The 27,294-nt window shown below is 37.9% G+C and overlaps 1 protein-coding gene across 1 annotated transcript; it reads left to right on the forward strand.

Moving 5' to 3' along the window:
• The first annotated feature begins 3,740 nt into the window (after positions 1–3,740).
• Positions 3,741–18,318, forward strand: CRLF2 (cytokine receptor like factor 2). Its single transcript, XM_071455192.1, has 8 exons — positions 3,741–3,849; positions 10,714–10,825; positions 11,524–11,696; positions 12,734–12,873; positions 13,638–13,800; positions 15,537–15,651; positions 16,681–16,765; positions 17,948–18,318. The coding sequence occupies exons 1-8, from the start codon at positions 3,741–3,743 to the stop codon at positions 18,218–18,220; spliced, it is 1,170 nt and encodes a 389-aa protein (XP_071311293.1). The 3' UTR covers positions 18,221–18,318.
• The last annotated feature ends 8,976 nt before the right edge of the window (positions 18,319–27,294 follow it).

Raw genomic sequence — 27,294 nt, forward strand, 5'->3', positions numbered from 1 at the left:
CACTTAACAGACTCTTTCTACAAAGAGGTGGTCAATGCCCCAAGCCTGTCAGTGTTTAAGAGGCATTTGGACAATGCCTTAAATACCAGACTTTAATTTCTGGTGGGCCCTAAAGTGGTCAGGCAGTTAAACTTGATGGTCATTCTAACTACGTAGGTCCCTTCCAATGATTCTATTCTATTCTATTCTATTCTATTCTATTCTATTCTATTCTAGTCTATTTTTAAAGACTACTTTTTTTAGTTGATGGAACATTTATGTTGATACATTTTTTGTAATGACCAAGCATGCTTACTCTTTTAGGTAAGGATTTGAAATGCATATGGGAGCAGTTAATGTCAATACCAGACATTAACAAAGAGAAGAACTTCCATTGTGTAGACAAAGGCCCTGCACAGCATGAGATTCATTCAGCAGCAGGTCTTTCTTCCTTAGCCCTCCTTTTAGTGTTTATGCACTTGTGAATCCTTTCTTGTTTCCTTTCACATCCCTTAACAGATTCAACTCCATGCTGGCCTTGACTTCTCTAACCCTGACCCTGAAAGATCAACCAGATTCCACCTCTTGTGTGTAGAATCCATTTCTGGTCTGATTTTAGGCAGGAGCTCCTTGCTCATCCATGCAGTGGCCACCTGCCACCTTCACTTGGTATTTTCCCCTCATTTCTTTCCTGTCATTCATAAAAAAAAACAGGAAAGGCCAAGCCATGATGATACAGGGACAGACCACCAAGTGGCACTTTTTAAAGTGACTGTATAAGAGTGTGAATTTTTAAAATTCCAGGAACACTTGAAGATTGCTCCCCTAGGCTTTTCCCATGGGTAGAAGATGAGTCCAAAGTGTGCAGCAGAGATCTTTACACATGCACTTTGCAGCATATTAAGGCAGGGAATCAGGTTCTCCTGTCACAACAACGGGCTGCATTGTCTCCAGTTGACTAAACTGATTTGTCATGGAGTGATGGGACTCACTATTTCATATAAATGGTTCACTGTTCCCTTTATCCCATTCACTCAAAGCACACTGAAATCACATCCTGTTACTGCTAAAAATGAAGAGGGGTCATTTCTGCAGAAAGAGATAATCTTGCTATTTTTCAGGGCTTTACGTGGGGGCTATGAGCAAGGCCATGAATAAGTAAGTAAAAATCAATGAAAATTACTCACAGACTATTGATTGCTTTGGCTCTAAGTGAAGAAAAAGCTAAACTGGGACAATTTTCTTTGCTGAACAATGTGGTGATCCAAGACTCATTTAACACCACCAATGAAATTACAGAAAGAGGAATAAAAAGAGAGGAAGGAAACTGATGACAGTTAGCAAGGGTGCTGGAAGTTGCAGCTCGCAAGTGCAGCCACCCAAGAGCTGCTGGTGTGGGTAGATGAGCTGGCAGAGGGCCAAGATTTGTTTGTGCAGTTTGATCCAAAATGAAATATGAAGTCAAAAGGGCTTCTTTTAATTTGCTTGCATTACTTGCATTGCTCTCATCCTCTGTGTGTCTTGATAAGAATTTTCTCTTCCAGCAGTCAGCATCAGAACCCCTGGCTGCTTACTTTTCATCTCACCTTAACCATTTGCTTTCCCTACTCCTGCCTGAAGTTGCAGGATGAATCTTGTTTTCTCAGTCCAAACAATCCAACTGCTCTGTGTGTGAGCCCTGAAGAGGGCCCACATTGTGAGAACTCTCTGTCCTCGTCCTCTTGAGAGCAGTGACCCAGAGGACACGGGCAAGTTAATCAAGCACACTCTTGCAGGCAGGCAGAAAAAGTCCTCCAGGGGAACAGATCTTATGGTATCACTCACAGCTGTTCAGTTTGCGGACTGGGATCATGAAAAAAAATCAAATCAGGTAATCAGAGCTGGTTTCCAGTAAACAGAACCTAAGGTAGGTGGTTGGGCCACTATCTGCCAGCATGGGAGGGAGGTGGGAGGTGCCAAAGCCCTACATCCCTCAGTGCCAAATCTGATATTTCTCTCAGCAGTAGCAAAAATAGCTCAACAGTGCATCAGCTTAATGCAAGCAGCTTTTTTGACCTAGATGTCATTTTTATTCTGCAGGACCTCAGCCCTAGGTTTGGGTTCCAAAGTAGTAAAAGGAAAGATTTTGGGCTCATTTTTGTTTGACCTCAGTATATGAAAAAGAAGACTGGTGGGAGGGATAATTACTTGTGGTACCAACATACATAGTGGAAGGAAAAGGTGAGTGAAAATGTGGTGTTGCTGCTTGAGAATTAGACCTTGTTTTAGATGTAATGTCTCAAAATCAAAATAATTACAATCCAAGAGGTATTTTAGATATCTTTTCTTTGTTTGTTGTCTTCCTCTATCCCTTCCCTCCTAACAATGAACTACCTTAGGAGCTCTGAAGTCCAGTGTATTTTACCTGTGTGAAAAGAAGAAAGGGACAAATTTGGCTCCATCACACTCACATGTTCTCTAAGGACAGATAAGACTCATTTTTTGGAAGAAAAATGTGGTTTTAACCCAAAGGGGGACATGTGGGGGTCACCATTTCCTGAGGAACCAGAGGATTTTGGACCTTTGCCTTTGTTTATCTCACTGACTTTTGCAATGCCAACTGTGGAAACCATGAGTGATATTATCTTTCCATTAACTGTCACCTACGACCTAGTTTAGTATTTGATGTTTGTGTTGCTTGTTACTTTAGTTCCAGGAATTAATGAGTCCCTGGAGGAACTTGATCAACAGCAGGGACCAGACAGTTAACATAATACTGTATGTATGTCAGAGAGTTGTGCTGGGGTTTCCAAGAATTACTGAGATTTGAATGGGTATTTTTGGGACATGCAGACTTTGATGATGTGACTAAGCTGAAAAAGGTCTCATTGGACAAACAGATCTGTTGGGACTGTGAACATTTTAGGTAGGGGTCTAAGAGGAATGAAAACAAGCCAAAAAAAAAAAATCATGGCAGCACTTCTGAGTGTACTCCCAGCCATCCATACCAGGCATGCCAGACAAGTTCCTACTCTTGAGAAATTTGCAGCAAAATATAGTTCAGGGGTCTCAGGCAGCGTGGTGTGTGTGCCCAGGGCACTTCACACGCACCATGACTGACTTGATCATCTGCCCAAGAGAGCCCCTGTGTGAGAAGGTTACTGTACATTTCCTGATGCCTCATCAATGTCTGTCAGCTTCTGAAGGGATGGTGACAAGATGGGCCAGGCTCTTCTTGGGGTGACAAGAAATAGGACAAGAGACAATGGGAAGGAACTGATGCACAGAAAATTCCACCTGAGTATGAGGAAGAACTTTACTGTGCATGTGACTGCACACTGGAAGAGATGGTCCAGAGAGGGTGCTGAATCTCTCTCACTGGAGATACTCAAGAACTACCTGAGCATAATCCTGTGCCATTTACTCTGGAATGAGCCTGCCTGAGCAGGGAGATTGGACCAGATGGACCCACTGCAGTCCCTTCCAAACTTGCCTGTTCTGTGCCTCTGTGATTGATTCTGTGATACTCTGTGGTCACACCTCTGCACAGCTGCTTCATCCTGGTTTGCATCAGGGCTATGGTCTCCTCTGATTGATACAGCTGTGAGAAGATAAAGCTGGGAAAAGAGATACTCATGTTCTGATTATATTTTTTTTAAGAAGGTCCTGCACTTCTAATTTGTTTGTAGCTATAGATAAGCCATTTTTTATTTCCTGTTGTCATTTCCTCCACTTCCCTCCAGCATCTGGTATAAAGTGATCAAATAGTAAATCCAGAGATTATGATTACTCATCTCTTCACAGTCATTCCAACCATGAGACTCATCTTTCAAGCATATTCAATGATCTTCATACTAGGCAACACGGTGGCTTCACAGTCACAATCATCTGGTAAGTTCGAATCCCCATATATTTATTTATAAATTGATTTATCAGCTAGCAATATTTCTGTGTCTATAGCAATATTTCTGTGTATATTTTACCTCATGTGTTACAATATTCAGTGCTTTTTTTGATTAGAAGATTGAACCAAACAAAAATTAATATCCAGCAGAAATGAAAGTGGTCCTCTGAAAAACAAAATATAACAGATTTCTATGAAAGTTTTCTAACAGAGTAGATTGCAGCCAAAAAAGAATACCCTTCAATGAACAAAGAAGGATAAGACACATTCAAGGTAAGACTTCTGCACTTAGTACTCTAAAAGAATGAACACTATGGGAAAAGATCAGCAATACTTTGTTCCTGAGAAAGCATCAAGACAAAAATATTATTACACAGCAAAATTATTAAAGACAAGTTGTTTGGCTACCTAAGAACATCTCTGTCTTAGGTATTTGTCTGCAATGCCATTACTTATAGCTTGTCAAAGATAAATGCATTACTACAGAAATCAAACATAAAGCTCAACACTTACATCAAAAATCTAATCTTCACTCTAGTTAAATTCCCACACATTCCCTGTCATTCATTTTAAAAGGAAAAAGAAATTCTTTAAAGTTATAATCTCATGCTATCAACCTATAAGTTATGTCTCTGTTCTGCCATACATATGGTAAATACCATTTCTGGCAATGTTTCACCACCTGATTCCTCAGGGTTAATTGTCCCTGTGAGTCACTGGCTGACCTGGGACGGGAGGTGACTTCTCTGCCCTGAGATGGCAATCACCTATAGCCATACAGGGCTGATGGCACGCCTTTGTGGAACAAAATTTGAAAATTAGAGCAGTGGTACCTATATTATGCAGTGTTGTGATGCCTGGCAATGGTCAGTGATCTGCTGAGAAAAACCCAAAGCACTCAATTTGGTGGATTCTAAGAATCATGCTATAAGAATTATACCTCGTCTCAATATACCTATAAAAAACTTTCACTTGCTGGCTTTTTTCCTCTTGAAAATATTTTTGCTATTCGTTCTCTGTCCTATGTGTTCAATTCAGCATCCTTGTGTACAAATGGCACTTTCGGCTACATTTCTTCCTATCAAAAAAATAAAACTTTCCTTCATCAACATGAAGGGTAACTAAAGACTATAGGTTCAGATCTGGGTCTTGTTCTCCAGTAGTTTCTGTACAGTCTACTGCAACATGTGGAAGTTTAACATGTGGTTACTTATCAGGTTTCATCAGTCTAAGGAAATCAAAAGTGTTTTTTCTTCTTTGTTATGCATCAATGAGGTTGCAACTGTTCCAGTACATGCATGTTTCATTCTGTTATCTTTGAAGATTTATATTCTGCCTCTCCCTTTCTTTTTTTAAATTTGTTCCGTGACATTTAGCCTTTTTACATGTTCCCCTTCAGTAGTATCTTTTCTCAGTAATAAATTTTGAAAAATAGAAAGGAGGTGGAATGTACTTGCTCATATTCTTTCTCATGGTTGCATTTGCATAATTTTTTACTCAAGGAAATGTTGGGTTTTTTTCCCCTGTAGAACTACTTTCTCCACACACCATAGTGGTATTTTCCATGCTTCTCTGTCCTCAGAAGAATTAGGTGGCCAGCAGGGCCTGTGATGTTCAAGTCTTGTGCGGCACCTTACCAGTCCCTGTCTGGTTTTATGGAAGGTGTAGGCTTGGATAATTTCTCTGAAGCTCTTGCTCCAGGGCACTGGTACATATCCTCCAGCACTGCAGCATGCTGCATACCTTGGTAGACCAGCAGCTCATCTTCAGAAAGAAAGTTGTAACACCTCTTTTAGCCCAGGGACTGCCTGTTCATAACATTTTTGACCTCTTCATCTATCCATTATTATAATAGAAAGAATAATTATGAATGTGTTGCTTTGGTGTATTGTATGCCTCCAGGATCACAATTAGAAGAAGGCTTTAAATATTTGCAATTACTGTGGGAGAGCTGACATATCAGCTGAGAATGATCTATGATGTCACAGCTGAATTCAAAAAAATTCCATCATAAATAAAGGGAGAGAAATGTTCCTCTCTATTCTCTTTCTATTTCCACTAAAAGAAGATACAAATGATTCTGCCTGCAGAAGTATAGGTGTATACTTGCTTAAAACCAAACACCTTTTTAGTTAATGGCAAGGGAAACATCATCAAAAAGAAAAAATATATTTCAGATAAACTGTATATATCCTCAGAGGACTTGATGCCAATTTACACTAAACTTTAAAGAAACTCACTTAGGTTATGCATGCCTTCATGTTGAAATTTAAATTATGCAAAATATACATGTCATAATTTCAAAAGATACATGCAAATACCTACTGTACATTTACAAAAAGTACAACTCATACTACATTCAAAAAGGCTTCACAACTCATGAAATTAGAAAACACAGAAGAAAATTTCTCCAACTAGAGCCCTGAAAACAAAGTCTTTAATGATAAAAGATTGGTAAGATTCTGTCCTACATACCTACTTAATTATGTTGAAAGTGATTTCTTATGAAATTTTTTTTAAATGGGAGCACACGAAAGAAGGTGTATATATCACCAGGTGGTTTACTGTAATTTCTATTCCATTTCAATTAACTTTCTATTTCTTGTTAAAGAATTTAATAATGTATTGCCTTCCCTTTTAGTACACAAATAACTGCAGTTGTTGGAGTTTATACTTTGATTTTAAAATCCCAGCATTTTAATTCATAATATGTAGGGATATTTTGCAGTAAAAGGTTGTGATTTAGATATATATTTAGATATATTTATTTATGTTGTTAAGTTGATACAATCTGACCAATCCTGCTGAAGTCAACTACTCAGAGTTAGGTCCATGAATAAATCACTGCAGGACTGGAGTCAAACTGATATTCTTCGCCATACAAAAAATGTTCATCACCAAACCCAAGATTTAGTCTTCACCTCTGAATTGCAGCCTCTCATAAGTAGTGCAGAGTTATAATACATTTGAAAAAATACAGAATAAAGAGTGTTGTTTAAGGTTCAGAATTAATTGGTGTCTTTTTTTGCCTTCCAACAGGCTAGTCAGTGTCCACTTTGATTGTGTGGAAATGCCATGGGATTCCTCTGGTTTCCTTACTAGTATCCATCTCTAGAGCTAGCCATACCTCAAATAACGCACTGAGAGTATGAAAAGATCAAGCTCCCCCTTGAAAGAATGCTATGGGATTCAGGGCTTTAATGCTGGTGTCCTCTTCACATTGGTATTGAGGGAAAATATGGCACCCTGAAAAAGGATTTCAACAATTGACCTGCACAGAGATGGAAGGGTGGCTTACAACTTCACCAGATCTTTACTTCTCTGCTGGCAGGTTGTAGGATATATAGTCACAGGTTCAAGGAGATTCCCAAGCACAGATCACCTAGCTGAGAGGCAAAATCAGTCTAAATTTTGTCACCACATTAATTGTCAGATGTGTAAAAAAAAATTTGGATAAGCAATTTCTGTGTGCTCTCTCTCACAATTAATGAACCAGTGTTATCCCTCTTAATTCTAACAATTTCCCCAGAAAAATAATTTGCAAAGAAAAAGAAAAAGAAGTTATTTATACTGTCCAGTAAGAGAAAATGAATTTAGAAAGAATAAGCATTATAGTACTGTTTAAGAATTCCAGACTTGGAGGGATAAAACTCATAGCATTGTAGTTTTTTTTCCTTTTTGAGATATTTAAGACAAACTTTTACTTTCCTTGCCTCTGTTACAGTATTCTATATTTATGTTATAAACTCCTTTTTCCCTCTTCCTTCTTTTGTTCTGTACCTGCACAGCCCCCGTGACCAAATTGACTGAACACCTCAGATCAATTGTGATGGAAAGAGACTTTCTATATGGGGTATGTAGTGACAGGACAAGGGGTGCTGGCCTTAAAATGAAAGAGACTGGATTTAGAATAGGTGTTAGGAGAATGTTCTTTACTGTGAGGGTTGTGAGGCACTGGAACAGGTTGCACAGGGAAGCTGTGAGTGCCCCATCCCTGGAATTGTTCAAGGCCAGGTTGGATGGGGCTCTGAGCAGCCTGGTCTGGGCTGCTCAGAGCCCCATCCAAAAACATACCTAAAACATACCCATCCAAAGACATACCCTACAAAGAACATTTTGCTTTCTGTCGTTCTGTCCAAATATTGTACACATAGAAACAGCATGAGAAATTAATTTTGAAATTAATTACCCTTGAAAATATATAATTAAGAAAGCAAGTACTCTTCCTGTTCTTATTTTCATAATTGAATCATGATCATTAGCAGTTCTTTCTCAAAGTGAAAATACAGGCAATCAGACTAATTATCTAAAAGTAGAAAGTATATATTCTGTAACTTCTAAAGGGAATGGAAAGGATTCATTATATAATCATAAAAATTATCTCAGGACATTACAATATTCTCCATTCTAACATGTATAGGCTTTTTCATTATGTCAATTTTACTTAAGGATGGAGAACATACACCTAATGCACATTAAATATACATTAAACTAGTTTTATAGAAAATCTAAGTCCAAAAACTAAAGGATTTCAGTTACATTACATACTGCACAGCACAACCATGCTAAAGTAGTCCATAAAAATTAAAATGTAGTAGTACAATCATAGACCAAGAATCCACTGTTAGGCACTTTGCCTGCATATTTCTTAGAGGCTTTAGTAAAAGACAAGATCATCTCTTAGATGCACACAAGGGAATTACAAAGAGCTTGAAGTCTTATGTAAAATGAGCTGCTTTGTTGTAGGTACTTTGTTGCAACAGAGGTAGAACTGGCTGGATAAACTCCACTTTATTACACCTTTTAAGGTTTTTCACTTCTGTTTTTGCCTCAGCATGTAAACAAGGTTTTCTGTTTGAGAAAACAATACAAAACAAGTTTGCAGGCAGTAGGTAAGAGATGGAGGAGGTAGTTTCAAGTCCTGTTCTTGAGTAAGAGCAGAATCTTTTTTGCACAGCTCCACAAGTCACATAGCAGAAACCTGAAGGTAGATCTACGCAGTATGTCCTGAATTTTGCCATAACTGTCATGAATGGTTTTTACAAGACTGTGTGTTACAACACAAATACAACTCAACAAAAATGTTATAACTCTAATTAGAGTAGTCATAAAGCACCTAGACACAGATAAAGAAAGGCATGAAAATAGGCAAAATGCTTACTTGAACCCATGTCTCACGTTCTTCATGTTGATTACAGAGCAAAAGATAGCAACCATGAGAATAGTTATTCTTGATTCCGGTGAAATAATTAAAATGACTGGATATAATGAAAAGCCCATAAGAAATATTTTAAAATTTTAAACCCCTTCAAAAGTCCAGAGGAGCATGAAATGTACACAGTGATCAAAGCTAAAATCCTAATATTTTCCTTCTAGACAGGAATATTCCAGCTAATAATTTTAGTGGTAGACTAAAATTATTAGCTGGAATAAATTAAATAATAAAATAAAATTATTCTCCAGCTTAGCTGGAGAAGTCTGAAAATTTTACCTTCAAGTGGTTTCTTGATGATACGTCTTCTTCCTCTTTATTCACTCAAGTAAACACAATTTCACATCTTATAGAATGCAAAATAAACAATTTTTGATATAGAATGGATTTCTAATCCTTCTGCCTTCTTAATTTCTTCATTTCTTCAATGTCAGGTTTATCTTCAATGTCTGATTGTGGAATCCTGTGTCCCTAGCAAGAACAAGTGTCAAGGAGATGATTGGAGAGGAAATAATATCTCCGTGCAGCCAGGGGACATTAAATGATCATGCTTGTATTTAAGGTGGAACGGGCCATAGATCAAACATGCAATGCATCTACTTGTGCTGGTCTGCTCTGTGTTCCTGTGGGTCTTGACTGGTCTGCATTTCTGGTGTTAGTTCCTGGTTTCTCACAGCAAACATCTGACAGTTTTCACAGATGTTCCCTACAGTGTTAGTTCCCAGATTTAATCAGCAGTTATTTTGGGGAAAGTTGTCCTCAAGGTGTACGCCTCATGCAGAGCAGGAACGTGGCCCAGCCTACTCTTTTTGGTCCCGGGACCATGTGGCCAAGTCTCTCTCTCGTGTCACCATGCATGCCTTCATTTCATTATTTTGAAATTCTAATTTCAACCTCTCTAAGTTGTTTTACTCTATTTCCTTGTATTTTGGACACTCTTTTGTCTTCTTATTTTATGATCATCTGAACCTATTGCATACATATCTTAGAAATACTGATTTCCTACTGTGGAAATCCAGGGCACCAGGAATATTTCTCTGCTCTGGGGTGCCCTGACCCCCAGGGGAGCATTGACTTTGACCCTCATTCATGGACAAAGTTTCCTAGACTTCAAGATAGACGAGAATCTACAAAAGTGTGAAATAGATTATAGAAAGTAGTGTAAGTGTATCACTTGGTGAGAAATTTAGGTTTTGGGATTTTTAGTGTGTTGTGGATGGAAGCAAGATGGAGGGCACCAGGGTGTCATCCTGGGTTTCTTCTTCATGCTTCTTCTTCCTTCTTCTTCATGGGTTTGGGTGGCATTTTGTAATTGGGCAGAAAAGTCCCCACCGGGGGCTCTTTGGGATCAGTTATTGGGTTAAAAGGCAAAATAATCTAGGTGCCAGTTCTTAATTGGATAGTTTAGTCTTAATAAACCTTGTAACACGCGATTGTGAGCCATTTTGTGCCTTGCTGCTGAACTCATTTTTGCGAGACTGTTTTACTGATAAGAAATAATAAACACCTGAGTCCGAAGATGAACTACTGTCTCAGGTGCCTTCAATCCAGACCCAGAGACACTGACAGCCTACTAACGTCAAGGGACGCTTTTTATAGTCACTCCTGAAATCATATTCTCTGTAAATGTCCTGAGCAGGTGGGGAAGATGCCATCAACACCACAATAATCAACTTCAATAACGAGAAGATGCAGATCACATGGGCAACAAGAGAGCTTTTTCCCAATGAGAATGTGTCATTTTTTTACATGTGAGTATTGTCAGGGCCTATTCCTCTCTTGATAAAGGATTTACTTAGGGACAATGAAATATCCAAGTCCATTTGAGTCTTCTGTGAACTAGAAATTCTTTTAACATTTCTTAATATCCAGCATGAAACTTGTTTATATTCACAACTTACAAATTAATAAACTTGCTGAGTAATCAGTTACAACAGACATAATATGAAAGATTTGTCCCTCTTCTGTCATTGTCCCTGTTCTGTGCATTGCTGATGCTAATTACACCATTGAAAATGTTTTTTTCACATATATGTATATATTTTCCTTATTAACTGAGATCATTAATGACTAACAGAAGTGTAATATTTTGGTTAAAGAAAGTCATAGTGCTTATATTTTCTTTCTGGGTAATATATATGGAAGAACTTTTCAAAGTACAGTCTTGAAAATAGGATCATGAGAGCATCTGTTTGAGCAAGTCATTCCCTTATTAGAAAATAACAACATGAACAAAACTTGAACATTTCAGACTGCATCCAAACCAAGGGCTGGAAATTAGGTGAAGTTTGGGTGGTGAATTCCCTTACACCACTATGATATTTGTCACTTCAATAAAAACCATGCTCAGACTTTCTTTGATGCAGCATTTTAAAAAAAAAAAGGCATTAAAAAATTTAATTAACTTATTTTTTAAGTTTTCCATTTACCAATATTATTTCATTTACAGATTTGGTGAAGGCAAGAACAAAGTTTGGAAGCCATGTACCACCTATTTATTGGATCAAGATTATAATTCTGGATGTCTTTTTAAGACAGAAGGACCTACCCTTACCATTTCTATCAGGAACAGCAATGGAAGTGATGAGCTTTTTTTTAAAAATCTAAAAGCTGATTTTTACAGTACGTTTGAAAAATCATGACTACTTTGGCAGATTTTCCAGTTCTCTAAGTTTGAGAAGAAATCTCTTATATGGCGTATAAAATATTCTTATTGTGCTCGTCAAAACAAAACTACAGTTATTAAATGCTGATTTTTGTTCCTTGCTGTAGTTACATAGGCTTGTGTGCAGCTGCAGTTAAGTGAGACAACATAGGACAGTCAGACTTGTCCCGAAATACAATTTCAAAATCCAAAGGAAAATACTAAATATATATATATATGGGTATTCTTTGTCTAGTGCAGGCCTGCTGAACAAGAAAATGAATAGTTTTTTGTCTTAGTGCTGACTAATTTCTCATTATTTCAACATAATTAGTGTGATATTTCTCATACTTTCAACCTTCATTCTTTTGCCATTTTTCATGCAATATCAGGCAGCACACTGCTTCTTGTCAAAGATGCTGTCACAAAACCATCACTGATGCCAATAGAAATTAGCTGAGTGGCTATGGTACAGTCTGGCAGAGTAAAAGGGACATCCTACTACTAGTAGAGATATGTTCCTGTTTTTATTGAATCTTTACTGTCCCTGAATACATATTTACCATCTAGTGTGAGATTAATTTATCAAAAACTTCTGGAATTTTGCATACCTACGTCATTCAAACTGCAACGATTTTTTTTCCTAATAGAAATCACATAGAATATATACATTGGAGAATTATCTGAAAAAAATTATATATTCCAAACTTATTAATAATGTTTTAGCAAAAGGGATTAAACACAAATCTGTCAAGGCATCAAACTTTGAGAATGCTTTTATATTCTTAATTTTACCAATATCTGTTAAATTATGGAAAACTGCAGCCTGATCCTAAAATTTTCACAATTATCACTCACTGATAACAAAATTAATTTCAAAAAGGTTAGGTAACAAAGGACAAATATCAAGGATCAGACTGAAGCCTTTAAATTAGGAAGGCAGAGTTTTCATAATACAAGAAGGCAAGAGTTCATTTTAGGATGCTATAGCAAAATTTGTTTCTCTTTTTCTCAGTAAAGCCCAATCCACCAGAAAATGTGACCTTCTTCTGGAAAGAGGACACTGTTACTGTAAGCTGTAATAAACCTGAGAAAAATGCATGGTGCTTGAGATTTGAGCTTCAGTACAAAAGCAAGTTTGACAAAGATTGGCAAGTGAGTTGTATGTTACATTTTTAATCAACATTGAAAGCAGTAGACATCACATTTTTATTTAACACTAGAAGGAGTTGGAAGTAGCATATCCATAGAAAATAAAATACGTTTGTTTCCAGATTTTCTCCCATCCTATATTTTCAAATATATCTGCTAGCAGAAAACATCTAGATTTTTAGAACCCTGGGTTTCTACCATGCCAGAAATAATTTATGAATTTAAAGGCAGTTCCCACCTTAAGAACTGAGGGCAATCTAAGGAAAAGGCATACATTTAGAATAGAAGAGTTTGGAAAGATAGAAGCAGAAAACAGATTAGGGAAAAGAAGAGAGGAAAAAAAAAAAGAAAAACAAATGAAATAGTATAAAAAAAAGAAATTACACAGGATTCTTATTTATTCTAAAATCAGCTGTTAAGTATTTTCAAACATTATTTCACTAACAAACCTTTCCATTCTCAAATATAACTTGTAAATATTTTGTGGATTGGAGTGTCTTTGTGTATTGTAAATATGCAACTGTAACATAGTGCACTATGCAGGGATTGTTAGGACCTTCAGCTCAATACCACACAACAAGGAATGGATATGAATAGTCAAAAGTCAAGCAAGAAACAGAATTCCTCAAAACTCAGAGAAGGTAACATTTGTTTTTGAGGTTTTGCATTGTCTTATTCCTTGTCCTAGTTGTGATCATGACTGAGTACAGCATTTTCAAGCACTGTCTTGAAAACCAGAATTGACAATGATAAACCTTCTGTCTCAGTCCAGAACTTCTAAGTGCTGCAGTATTGGAGAGCAAGGCTTCGATCCAAGGAAGTGCTACTCTTTCCGGGTCAGACTGAGGAGACTGGTACCACACTGCAACGTGGTTAAATACAGCAGTGACTGGGCAGCTGAAACATTTTGGATGAATGGCACATTATTAGGTAACAGCAAATATATATATATATATATAGTCTAAGTGCAAAAGAAGAAGGGGTGATTGCAAAAGAAGCTGAGGACATGCAGCAAATGAATGTTGCGCTATTGTTCTCCATCTTGTGTTATCAAAGAAAGTTCATGTGAATGTTTAATTTCACCTGTTTAATTTAACTCTATCCACTCTGTTCCTGATGGCCCCTGAAGCTACCAATTAATGTCATAATCAGGAAAGTTAAGAGTGTTATTATCTGTGTTACAATAGCACTGAGGATGCCCCAGTGACAGTGATGTAATGCATGAGGTCTCAGTGGGTGTGTGTGTTGAAGGGAGGTGCCCATATTTGGACATCAAATATGAACTCTAAGAAAATCCCTGAAGTCTAATTTTTGAAGGTAGTTTTTGCAAGTACATCCAGTTGTACTACAGGACCACAGGTCACAGAAGTCTGATGCTCAAGGATGTTGGATTGATCGAAACGAGGAGGATGGGGAAAAAGAGATTGAAGGGAAGCAAAGCCAGAATCAGCACTGCTTTCTTACCAAACAGTTGCACTTAACTGAGGGTGACTGACATTAATTAGATTGTCAATGCAAACAGTATTCCTACTGCTCATCAAAAACAAATCCCAGTTTTTCTGTAGAAAAAAAAAATGTACACCATACAAACACATTTATGTTACCTAAGCACAAACTGCCACTCACTAGACTTTACCAGAAGTCTATGAAGCCCTCAAACGTTCAGAGTAACAAGATCTGATTTCTCTAAATTGCAATGGGCTATTAGCTCACTTGAAGACAGCCTAGGTGGGATGAAATCCTGGACCATTGGTAGCCTGTACACTCATGGCCACAGTGCTGACCTACAGAGAAGTCTCTTCCACACAGCTCCTTCATTGAGGCAAGCGGTTTTCTTCAGGACTTTAATGAGTTATTGACTCCAAGTCTATAATCAGATGAAGCTGTGAAGAAATTTCATAAACTCTGAAGACCTCACTTAGGTCACAATTTTACTTGTGGTTTCCTGGCAGCTAAACAGAGCAGGGAGGTGGAACCGGCTGGACAGTTGCTTCTGTATGAATAATCATCCACGGTTTTGGCATTTCTGTGGAGACCAGAAGGCCAGTAGTAGGAGGCAGAGGTTTGAGGTGGCATTACAAAACCTGCAGGAAGAACACTGAGAATGCAGGAAAATGCACAAATTCATTAGTTTTATATACTTGCATGTTAGGTGTTAGCCTGCCTCTAGTTACTTTCTGGGTATCAACTCCTGTGATTTGCTGGCTCTTTGTTTGCTGGGATTATGTATTTGTTTTTTGTTGGGAGATACAACATTTGGGCTACATGTAAATTTGCACTTGCAGCTTTAATGATTGCAAGTAGGTTTATGTAATACAGATCTTAGCACAAAGTTGCTTTATCATGGTTACAATGTGATGAAGTTGAGTAGAAATACTTGATTCATTCATAATGCATCTACACTGCCTATAAGACCCTCTGTTGTCCTGTATCAGGTCAATTTAGGTAAATAAAAGCACAATTTAATTTTGTTGCAAGGTTTAGGGAAGCAGAGATTATCTTTTCAGTCTCAATTGAACAATTAAACTTGTCTTATTTTTCCTTAAAAACATTTCTGGCTTTTTTTTTTCTTTTTAAAGAAAAATCAATATTTCAGCATGATTAGGAACATTTACAGTTAAAGCAAAAGAAATTTTTTGACATACTCTTTTTGTGATTATTCTTAGATTCATGTGATGATGGTATAACTCCTCAGTCAAAGACAGTAATTATTTTAAGTTGTTCGCTGGGAGTACTCTTAATGATGCTTATCCTCCTGATTCTTCTGTGTAAGTGGCAGAGGTAAATATAGTTTTACTGGTTACTACTAAATAGCCATGCCATGAAAATAGAGCTGTCAGTCTGGATGAAGCCTCTTGTGATGAAAATTCTTGTCAGGCAAAGTCATGGTGAAGATGTAGAAGTCAGTAGCTTAACCACTGTTTGAGGAATAATACATCCTGGCCTTCCAAACACCCAGGCCTTTAGTTTGCAAAACTGGAACAATTCTGGAAAAAGACAATGTTTCAGGATAAAATTCTGTCTCTTCCACCTAATTTCTTCTCTTTTAAGGAAATTTAAGTAAATTCTGAGAAGCCAATTTTTCTAGCTACTTGTTCTGAAAGGACACTATTTTGTTCAACCTTCATCAAGCAATCAAAATGTCTCTTTGCAGTAAGATAAAGTAAGCTTGAGTAAGCTTGATAATAAGACTATATCAATATTTAGATTGGCCGTTGAATAATGCTGTTTGTGTTTAGAATTTACAATTAAAAAAAAACCCAAACAACTACCAAACAACAAGCATACCCACAAAGGCCCCAGATTTTTGCTTTTTTGGTGGAAAAAAGTGCCAGAAATGACATATTTTCAGAGATGAAAGTATTTGTGACTCTAATTACCCTTTCAGTTCATAAATTGAGTTTTTTCTCCTGCACTTCTATGGCTCACATTTACATTTGTGTTCACTAACTCAGCCAATACAGCTGGTTGCTACACCTTCTTCCCTGTCTAGGGGAAGGTAACTAGAGATTGCAAGCTCTGACTACTGCATCAAGCAGAATGGCATATGCTGAATAACTGGAAGGTTGTGTAAAGTCTGGATTTTGCTAGACTGGGATTGAAGATTTATCAAAAAAGTCTCTTAGCCTGATGGGGTTATCAGACTGTTATAACTGCTTTTTGACTTCCGAACACATTAAAAAGAAATCAAGAAGAGAGAACACATATAAAATATATATGTGGGTACAGAACTGTGCTGAAGGAGATGTTTGTATGAATAACTGTGCTATAACAAAACATTTATTTGTTGGGTTTTTTCCCTTTTTTCAGGGTTCAGATGTCAGTCCTGCCTGCTATACCAGACCCCAAATACCCATTAGCTGATCTCTTCAATGATCATAATGGAAACTTACAGGTAAAAATCACCTTAGCTGAGCTGCAAACTCCAAAACGTTGAGAATAATTTGAAGGTAGCTACTGATCCTTGCTCTGCACAGACATTATGACAAGGAGTCTCTGACCCAAGATAAAAGCCCCAAAACCCTCCCTCTCTGCAGCATCACCAAGAGGATCCACGGAGCAAACGCTCATAAAATCAGTGCAGTGCTGCTTTGGGACTGTGAAAAGGCACTTGCTATAGAGACAGAGAAACTGCTGGAGAAGAATTTCAGAGTGCTGAGAGGCACAATATCCACTGAAATGACATTGTGGTGTCTGCACCCTTTCCTGCACATGATAGGTCAGGGAGTTTGATCTTGTGCTTTATGTTTGTGAAGTGCTGAACCCGTGAGTGCTGGCACACTCACAGCTTTGCAGGTGTCAGTCACAGGAGGGAATATCCACTCTCAGCCATAGAGGTCCATGCTCACAAAGCCTTTAGACACAGAATATCTATCAAATGAATAGTCTACAGTTTTTGCTTTTGTTTTCTTAATGCTTCTTATGAGTCACTCATCACATATGCGGTGTAGTTTTCTGTGTTAGTTGTTCTAGTGCTTACCTTAATTGCTAGTAAGTTTCCTCTAAAGGGGAAATGGGTTAAATATTTGTGTTTTCAAATCCAATGAAATATCAAAAATCAGTAATAATTTTTCAGTGACAAGCTGAAAACTTTTTATATAAAAGACAGCTTTAAACTCAAAGTGAAGAAAAAAGATACAAATTCAAATTAGTACTAAAGCATTAATAAAGATATGCTATGTTGCCTAAGTCTTCATCCGAATTTAGTCTTAATTTAGATTAAGTCAGTGCTTGGGTCAAACAAAGCATGAGTCTATCAAAGAGGGAGCACCAGGTATTTTACACATCCAAGGTTTTCTAGGGGCCCTAATTAAATACAAAAATGTATTTTATGTGGTCTCAAGAATAAGTAGGAATTTGTATGCAGTTCTGGAATCCTGTCTGCTTTCCTGCCACTCTTTCTTCTGTCCTGTTATTTTATGTCCTGCTTCTCTACCTTGCTTCTGTTTCATCATCTCCTGGCTTATCCTGGAAAGATGCCAATATGAAAGGAAAGTTGGTAATTGGCATCTGTACAACCAGGCTTCTTTTGACAGATAACTCATCTCTACTGACATTAACATTTTAATTTTTCTAGGAGTGGCTAGACAAAAATGATCATGTGGTGTTGCAAACCAAGCTGGAATATGAAGAACCAGAGTCCATCACTGAGGCAGAAAGCCAGCAAGAAGATGGGAAGAACAGTGACAAACAGGGGCCTTTGGAAAAAATCTTCACTTTTTCAGGAGCAGCTGAAAATAACGATGACAAAGCAGCTGAGATTGCCTGCCTGATACCAGCACCCAACACTACAGCTCCTTTTGCTGGCTTCCATATTATAATGAATGATGACATGTATGTGATGTTATAAAAGCTGCAGAAGGTGTTAGGAAATTCCACAAAAATCCTGATGAGTTTGGGAGAGTGATGGAATAGAAAAGGTCATCATGATAAGATTCACATCAAGATAGATACTGGGCTGTGTTTTTAGATCTGTACTTTCCCAACAGCTACAATCTCTTGGGCAGACTCAAGTGCTTGAAACAAGCTCCTGATAATTTATAGAGTCAGGATTTGTTCTTCTAATTGGGGTTTATCCCTAAGCCCCATTTTCCTTCTGTGGACAGGAGAGCACAGGAGCTCTCCCATTGTATATGTCAGCAGAGATGAGATTTAGTCCTTCTGCTTATGGAGTGTGTAGAGCAGGGCAAACTACACCATTGCTCTTCGCAAATCAAGAGAGAAAAGAAAGAGGTTTTGCTGTCTCATGTAAAGACATTTTTGTTGCCTAACTTTGCATTTCATGGCACATCTTAAAGGTTTTATAGAGAAGGAATAAGGCCCACTTCTAAGAAGAAAAGAGCAAGGATGAATCACATTTTAGCCTGCAGATACTTCTTGTGTAGGCAGCTTCCTCCAGAACAGCAGGGCTTCAAGTGTTTTCTCAGAAGGTCATGCCCTCTGTGTCTTACAGTTTTAGAATAGTCAGCATCTTACAGCCTTTATTTCAGAAAGCTGAAGTTCATTTTGAACAGTATTTGTGTTTAACTGAGTTTCATTTATTTCAAACTGGGGTTTAGTGCAATCAGCAGCTGTAGACATAAATTACGACTTCTTATTCATATCGCATATACTTGGCTCTTGTTTTTCTTTAGAAAATGTGGTGTTTGGGGTTTTTTTAACAAGTTTAAAAATAAGTTTAGAACAATATTTAAGTTTTCTAAACATATCATCTTTTAAAGTATGTTTAATTTCAAATCTAAAATGCACTATACTCAGCAATCAGACTTGACAAAAAAAAAATCTTGATGATTCTGAGTTTCTGCATATCACTTATGTTACATGCTATTTGAAAGCAAATTTAGTAACAAAATTTAAGTGTTAAAAGTGCCTATCATCTGGGTAAGCAGATACAGTGTGATAATATGCTGAATTAGCTGCAGTTATTCACCTGCACATCAGTCAGTCATTAATGGCTTTATCAGTTGACTAAGCCTTGCGATTCACATACTTGCATTATGCAAACACTCTGATTTAATGTGCAAATTGGAAATTGCGCATTTCAGAAAATTACTGTGATTAGTAAAATATTTTAATTCAGTGCTTTAAAAACTTCAGTTCCAGATCTTTTCAAGAACAGTAAATAATAATATGGATCATTAAGTGCCAAGATCTTTGTCTAGGTGTTCCAGTTTGTTTTACAAAGAAAAACACAGACATTTTCTGGCCAGTAAGTGGGAAACTTAATTGGAAAGACAGTTCAGCCACATTCCCCAAGCTTTTTTTGACATTGTCACAGATTTGACTGTTCACTAACAAGATTAACATGGATTTCCCATAATCCTGAGAACAATTTTGCCTTGTATGCAAGTTTGGGGGGTGCTTTTTGTGCACTGCCCACTTCTGGAAATTTTTGTGAAAGGTAACCATGAAAAGTTTCAATAGCACTGTAAGAATGCATTGAATTTTAAGCTAATTCAAGCTCTGTAAAATTTGATGAGCAGAAAATATCTCAGCTCAGCTCTTTGTACATGATATAAATTGTCATTCTTGCATTAGAAACAAACAAGGTACAGTGAATTACAAAAGACAAGAACCTGCTCCAGTAATGATTCTATGAATAAAGAGGGAAGTAAAGCACAGAATATATTGTTTAGTTGCTTCTTCTTCAGCCCACATCATATGATTGCCTGCAAAGCTAGCTACTTCAATTAAACCACTTTCTGTGGCACAACTACTTGTCTGTCTGGATTCAAAATGTTTAAGTACATTTTCCTGAAATTTTACTCTGCAAAAAAAAATAGAGGACAACATCATGTTGAATTGTTCTGTTTCAGCAGCTGTCCTGAAATGTTAGAATCATGTAAGTTTTTAGTACAAGGTGTATCTCGTATTGTGTTTTATAGACAGAAAGAGTTTTTTTGTGCATGTGTGCAACCACACTTACATTGTATATAACATATTAGAAATAAAACAAATAAAACACCGACGTACCTCAAATATTTATTTTTAAAATGTTGCCCAAGATGAAAACAAAACATAGGGAATTACTTGCATTCAACAAAAAAAGCTCTCTTCCCCCATCCCTTTAAAAAAAAAAAAGCCTTCCAATCATTAGAAACTCTACAAGAATGTCTACAGAATGATCAAACACACAATTTAAGGAACAGGAAAGGTCTTGCCCCAGGTACTGATGATGATTCTAGCAAACACGATAGAAGATTAACCATGCTCACTGTTAGAGGGTACTGGAGGCTTCCCTAATCACCCTTTGCCATCTGCCCTTTTCCACCATTTTGCCATCACTCTCCTCTCCTCTCCTCTCCTCTCCTCTCCTCTCCTCTCCTCTCCTCTCCTCTCCTCTCCTCTCCTCTCCTCTCCTCTCCTCTCCTCTCCTCTCCTCTCCTCTCCTCTCCTCTCCTCTCCTCTCCTCTCCTCTCCTCTCCTCTCCTCTCCTCTCCTCTCCTCTCCTCTCCTCTCCTCTCCCTTCCCTTCCCATTTCCTGGATGGTCACACAAACATGCATTCCATCTCTCAGAGCAGACTTCCACAAATTAGCAAATTTACCAGCCAGACAGGAAAAGGCCTGTTCAGTTCCCTACAGTGAAAAGAAGGGTACACAGTAACATTCACATCTTCATTCTTATTTATTCAAAACTTGTCATGTTCTTCAAAGGCAAGAGTCCCTCAGATGCTCTATCTTGTTCCCTCATTATATCCCAAAGGAAGGGAATGGGTTCATGTGGTAGTCCAGACTAATTGAACAGTATTTCCTCAACAATGGAACAAACATAATGTATATTTCTTCCTCACGCAATTTATGTGCTAGCTATAGCAGCACCAGGCCAATTTATATTGATAAATTGAATATCTCTATTGTTTGCTTTGTTTTTCATGTCTGATTTTCAGTGAGAGGAAGAATAGGAGGAAATAATGCTTTTGTTAAAACAAATAACAGAACTTACTGAAGCCAGTCTTCTACACTCCATTTTTTTTTTGCCATTGTTTTTTAACAATTGTGCTTTTAAATTTACTTGGAAATATGCTTTGCTCAACTATCAAAGGAATAATTTTGACCAGAAAATGGTTGCTTCTTTTGCAATAAACCTAGAATCTTAGAGTGTGTTTAACAAAGCTTTCAAAACCATTCTTGCTTTTTTTTTGTGTAGCTTACATTTTTACAGTTACTAAACTTAGCCATGCAAAACATAGTTTATTTTGCTTTTCCCATTTTGTGAAAACAATGCAAACTGCAAAGATGAAATTGGAGGGCCATGTTCATTAAATGCTTGAAAGACTGGATTATATAATTTCATTTTTTTTTGAAAAAGCTACATGGGCCTAAACTTGTCAAAATACCAAGGGCAAGAAGTCAGCATTTTCTGTCGGAAAAGAGGATATGACCCTAATTGACCTTTTGTCACTGCATATCTGAGTACAGATCTATCACTGACTAATCTAGTGGCCGAAACAGCAGTATTGTGCAACAAGAGAAGAAATGCAATAATAACTCCTCCACTCCTGGAAATTTCTTGTAATCATTTCTTATGATTTGAGAGCTGAGTTATTGCCTACTGCATGGCTTGCTCCTGCCTGGTTTCTTGCTGGAAACTGCTGGCACAAGATTTTCTGGGTGGCGGGAGATAGCAGCTGTACCCTGAGCAATGAGGGGTCCCTGCATGCATCCACACTTCCATATTGCAAGCTGGAGAGGAGCCCCAAACTTGAGAAGTTACAACTGTTTGGAGCTCCTCTCTCCTCCTTACTGGGGTGCATCAGGGCCAGGGGTGGAGGCAGAGGCAGAACCTATCTTCCCTTCATGCCCTGCAGCTCTGAAGGCAATGCTCTATCATAGGTTGCAGACAAAGGAGCCCTGTGTCCCTTCCCTAGTGAAATTACACTATTTATTTTTCAAATCAAAATCCCCTGGTTTAGTGATCGGTTTCATGTTTACCTGCTTTGTCTGGGGCTTTTGATTTCCTAGTCTTAGAAGATAATTGTGAAAAAGAAACAATATGAACCATATTAAAAAAATCTCCCCTATATATATCTAGTCAGGCTAAAAATGTTGTCAGAAGATGGGTCAAACAATATCTTCACATTTCTTGTGTGAAGATATTGTGTGAAGTACTTGATATTATAATTGCATTGAATAAAAGAGAAAAAACATTGTCTCAGGACTATTTATTACTCTTTCTTTCTCTCTGTTTTCTTTGTATCAGTATGCCCCAGTATCACCCTTTTATGATAAATGTTTTCTTGTCCTACATTGGTCTACAAAAGTCTTCTGTTAAAAAGTAGCATTTATCACTGTATTCCTGGAAGGCTGCTAAAGGCAAGAGCATATTCAGCTTCAGATTTTTGATAAGAAAGCTAGATGGGTTGATAAATTGTAGGCAATAGTTCTTGCAGGGTCTACAGAGACAATGAGCTCTCTGCATTAACTCTCTGCACCGCTAGGAAATTTTATAAGTAAGAGGAAGCATTTCAGCCCAACCCCCTTAAAGGATAAGACATCCCTGTGACAGTTAGGAAGTGCCATCAGTACAGCTCTTAGCTAAGGAGGAGGTTAAAGTCACTAATTGTAAGATGGAGAGGGACATGCATGTGGCACAAAAAGCTCTGCTTTGTCCAGTGATTCTTTTAGTGTGATGAGGTTTATGGGAAAAGCATCAATCCCCTTTTTGGTGGGCATCTGCATCCATGGGCTGTGGAGTCATATGTTGTCTTACCCCTTTACCCTTCTGAACCAGCCAGTTTGGGAAAGGGATTTTTTTTTTCTGCGAAAGAGCTGAGCTTCCAAAAAAAGGTGGGAACAGCATAGACAAATGTGCCATAGTTTTTAGTGGGTATAACAGGCCCTTCTTACTAAAAAGAGCAGTGAGAGCCTGACTTCTACACACCCTGTGAATTCTTAAAATGTTGAGCTATAGGGTTAAGCAGGGAGAGGGAGAAGGAGAGGGGAAGCCCTGGTAAGATGAAGGGAAAATTTCAATTCTGCATGCACAAGGAGGCCTATTTAAAACTGTGCTTGGCCAACAATAACAATAAATAATGCTTTCCACCCAAAATCCTAGAGGATGGATTTTCAAGTATTCTATCTCAACTTAAATGCATTCATAGAGGCAGTGGGAAACCACAGCCACATACCAGCTTCCACAGGCATTGCCCAGAGTCTCCCTGCTATCCAAGAGAAGTACAGTCCAGCACAATAGAACCAGGCAGACTGGTGTGCTAGGCAAACAAGCATATTTCCAATGCATTAAATCATCACAGACCAGATGAAACTAATCAATACAAGCAAAAGTTCATTTCTACTTTACAGTAAATCTTGCCATTAGCAATGGTGTTATGGTTAGAAAATGGATGTGTTTTGGGATTTCTCTCTTTAGGTAGTTCAGCTTTCATTTCCATATGAAAGACCCTTCATCCAGAGGTTATGAGGATGATTCAGGCTTACTGTGGGCCTACTAATACCTGCTCCACTTTTGATTGTGTTACCTTTGTGTATTGAGTTTGCCTGGGGTTTTTACATAATAAACAAGGAGAGAACACCCCAAACAGCCCAGCTTCAGGTTTGTGTACGAATCAATAGAAAAGCAGAATACAGCAAAACAGATGTTTTTGCTCCCTATCATATTCTGCAGATGTTGTTCATAAAGAAACTAAAGCTGAGTTGGGGAGTTACTTGTGCAATTTTCCCCCCATTCATTCCAAAATATTTGAACTTCAGTACAAAGAAAGGCAGTAAACAAAGGGTCTAGCAGATGGTTGATACTGGAGTTATCGCTCATGGTATCTCAGTGCGTGCTAATGTCTGCTGTCTCTTGCATGCTATTTTGCTGAAATAACAGGTGTTAGATCACAATCAAGAGCACAAAGGATTCAAACACCCAGGTACTGGAGAAAGTTTCCACATCAGAAAAGACTCGGGGGTTTCAAAACTAAAACATGGAGCACAAGTGGTATGCTATAGATTAAAAACAAGAGGTAGAAGAAGCAGTCAGAAAAGAGTCTGTATTTCCTCTCAATTTTCATTACACAAGAACTGTGAAGTTATTCTATATCTTGGGTTGAAATCATTTAAGTCAGAATTGTTTTTAATGTTAGCACCCTGGCTGAGGTTCTCCTGCTGCCATGGTACTCAGTGGGAATAATGTCCTCAGCAGTAAACTCCAGGGAATGAGGACAAAGTGGGAGCATTTAAATGCCATAGCATTGACAAAGCTTGGACAATTGAGTGATGGGTTTCAATAGCACAACTTTACCTCAAATGTTTTATATCAGCCTTTTATGGCAGCTTTTGGTTTGATGTGAATAGGTGTTTAAAGAGACCATGCGAAAAATTTTGCAACACACCATGAATGTGCTTCTCTATTAATGGGCTTGGTTGTATGTCAAGGAGGAATTTGGCATCATTTCCCCATATTCTGCCTGGTAGTTCGCAGAATCTGATATCTGTTGAATGCAGAAAGAAAATCCAGCTGATGTTTATACCCTGGCAAAATATTTTGACATGGTTCTTTGAAGATGGAGGATCAAACTAATTTGAAGACAGAGAACCTAAGTAACCTTTTGTTCCAGTGTTGATTATACAGCAACAGGGAAATTGCTGTAAATTAAATTACTCCTTTAAGAAAAGGAAGAGAAATTCTACTAGAAGAACACTTTTGAAAGTCATGACTATATGGTTATATATGGTTATATAAGGTCTTTCTGTGATTTTGTACTTCAAGTACATTACCTGCATCACAGAGTCAGAAAATTTACAGCCAGTGCACTATAGACATCTTCCATTAGCTGTTATAATCCAAATTTTTTTCCAGATATTGTTTGAGAATGTTGTGGTTTAACACCAGACAGCAACTAAGTACCATGCAGCCATTCACTAACACCTACACCCCACACCCCCTGATGGAGTGAGGGGGGTAAAACCTTTGAGATAAGATGAAATTAGTAGTTGATTTAAAATATGATGATGATAAGAACAATAATAGAAATAATAAATGATAATAAATGAGTACAACAAAAAGAAAGATAGGAATAAAACCCAAAAAAGACAAGTGATGCACGGTGGGGTTGCTAAGCACCCACTGACCAATGCCCAGCCCAGCCCAGAACAGTGATTGGTCCCTATCAGCAAATTCCTCACAGTCAATATACTGAGCATGGCATTTCAGGGTATGGAATGCCCCTTTGGCCAGTTCTGGTCAGCCGTCCTGGCCATGCTTCTTTCCAGCTTCCTGTGTACCTGCTCATGGGCAGAACATGGGAAACTTAAAAGTCCTTGACTTAGGCTAAACAAGGTAAACACTACTTAGAACAGCTGAAACATTGGTGTATTTTCAACATTATTCTCATGCTAAATCAAAACCACAGCACTGTACTAGCTACCAGGGAGAAAATTAACTCTATTGCAGCTGAAACCATGACAAAAAAACCCAAAAAACAGTCATTCCTATAGTTGAGCAGAGGGAAGGATCACCTACTTCTCTGTGCTGGCAAAGCTCTCTCTAATGCAGCCCAGGATGTCACTGGCCTTTTTTCCTTGCAAGGCTGCATTGCTGGCTCATGATCAGATTGTTCTGTACTAGATTTGCCTTCCCTGCAGAGCTGCTTTCCAGTGGTCATCCCCAAGTTTATGCTGCTCCCCAGGTACAGGACTTTGCATTTCTTTTTGCTGAACTTCATGTTCCCATCGCCCTGTTTCTCTAGACTTTTGAGATGACTGTCTAAAGGTACGCATTTTATTTTGCACAGGCAACACTTCTATGTCAATGGTTCCTCCACCCTTTGATCAGCACTGCTGTTAGAAGCAGTTCATTGTGGAGGGTGGTGGTTGATAACACCCATTGTTATAAGAACAGAATAATAAATTATTCTGTTTAGTCCCCCGACTACGGAAAACAGTTATAAGATAAACATTGCAAAGAATGCACAGAATTATAGGCAACATCTATAGAGAGGAAAAACTGAAAAAGAAGCTAAAAAGGTGAGGAAAGGACAGCACCCGTTGTAGTAAACGTAGTAAACTTAGCCCTCAAACAGTAGACAACAAATCTTTTTGGTGTCTTGATGTGATTTTACTCTTATGGCCTTAAAAGAAACATGAGTTGAAGATGAAATACAAATGCTCTGACATCATTCACACATTCTGTCAGCATTTACATTGGTGTTTGCAGCTCAGTCTTTGAAGACAAAATGAAATTTTGCAAACAAAGTCAGCCTGAGGGGCAAAATGATTTAGCAAATCTAATAAAAATAAGTCCTCTAGGACACAGATAAGCTATTGGACCACACACCAGTGTAGAATGCATCTTACTAAGATCAGATGTGTTTCTGTTCTTGTAGTACTCGGACAATACAGTCAGCTGCCTCTGGGTACTTTGGAAAAATACCATGATCACAATGTCCTATGTTACTTTGAATAGAAGTTCAGTTTAATCCTTCAGCATATTGACTTTTAAGTGCAAGAAGCCCTAAAGGTCCTTATAGGCTAGATAAGCATCCAGATCATACTGAGGAGGCCTATAAAAAGTGTTAGAGAGCTGAAGACAACCTTGCTGGTCAGAAAAACTGGCACAGCAGGTTACAGTGTTTGATGAAGATAAAGGGGTTGATTTCCATAGCTAGTTGCTTAAAAATCAATTCAATAACCAACATATATATCAAATATTCTTAAAATAGGATATTATTTTCTCTCTGGTTTCATAATGAGAATATTTTGAAGGAGTCAGTATTTCTTCCACCAAATCCTGTAAAATCACTCAAGATACTTTCATTCAGAACAGGTGATTCTCCATGGTGGAACATTCCCACCAAATAAAATGAAATCTTCAGGTTTAAAAACTTTCATATTGCTTATCTTTACTGTCCAGTGGGACATATACACAAGGGTATTATGTTTCCATTTCTGCCTGGCAAACTACTATATACAAGCCATAT

Source organism: Agelaius tricolor, unplaced genomic scaffold, assembly GCF_023055355.1.
Source record: "Agelaius tricolor isolate 1412-34295 unplaced genomic scaffold, bAgeTri1.0.p SCAF_45, whole genome shotgun sequence".
Taxonomy (NCBI): domain Eukaryota; kingdom Metazoa; phylum Chordata; class Aves; order Passeriformes; family Icteridae; genus Agelaius; species Agelaius tricolor.

What these genes read in the sequence shown, in the direction of transcription:
- CRLF2 (XM_071455192.1), top strand. Translation starts at nt 3,741, where the DNA reads ATGATTACTCATCTCTTCACAGTCATTCCAACCATGAGACTCATCTTT. An exon ending in GATGAATGGCACATTATTAG is followed by an intron (nt 13,801 to 15,536) that starts GTAACAGCAAAT and finishes GATTATTCTTAG; the next exon opens with ATTCATGTGATGATGGTATA. An exon ending in ATCATAATGGAAACTTACAG is followed by an intron (nt 16,766 to 17,947) that starts GTAAAAATCACC and finishes TAATTTTTCTAG; the next exon opens with GAGTGGCTAGACAAAAATGA.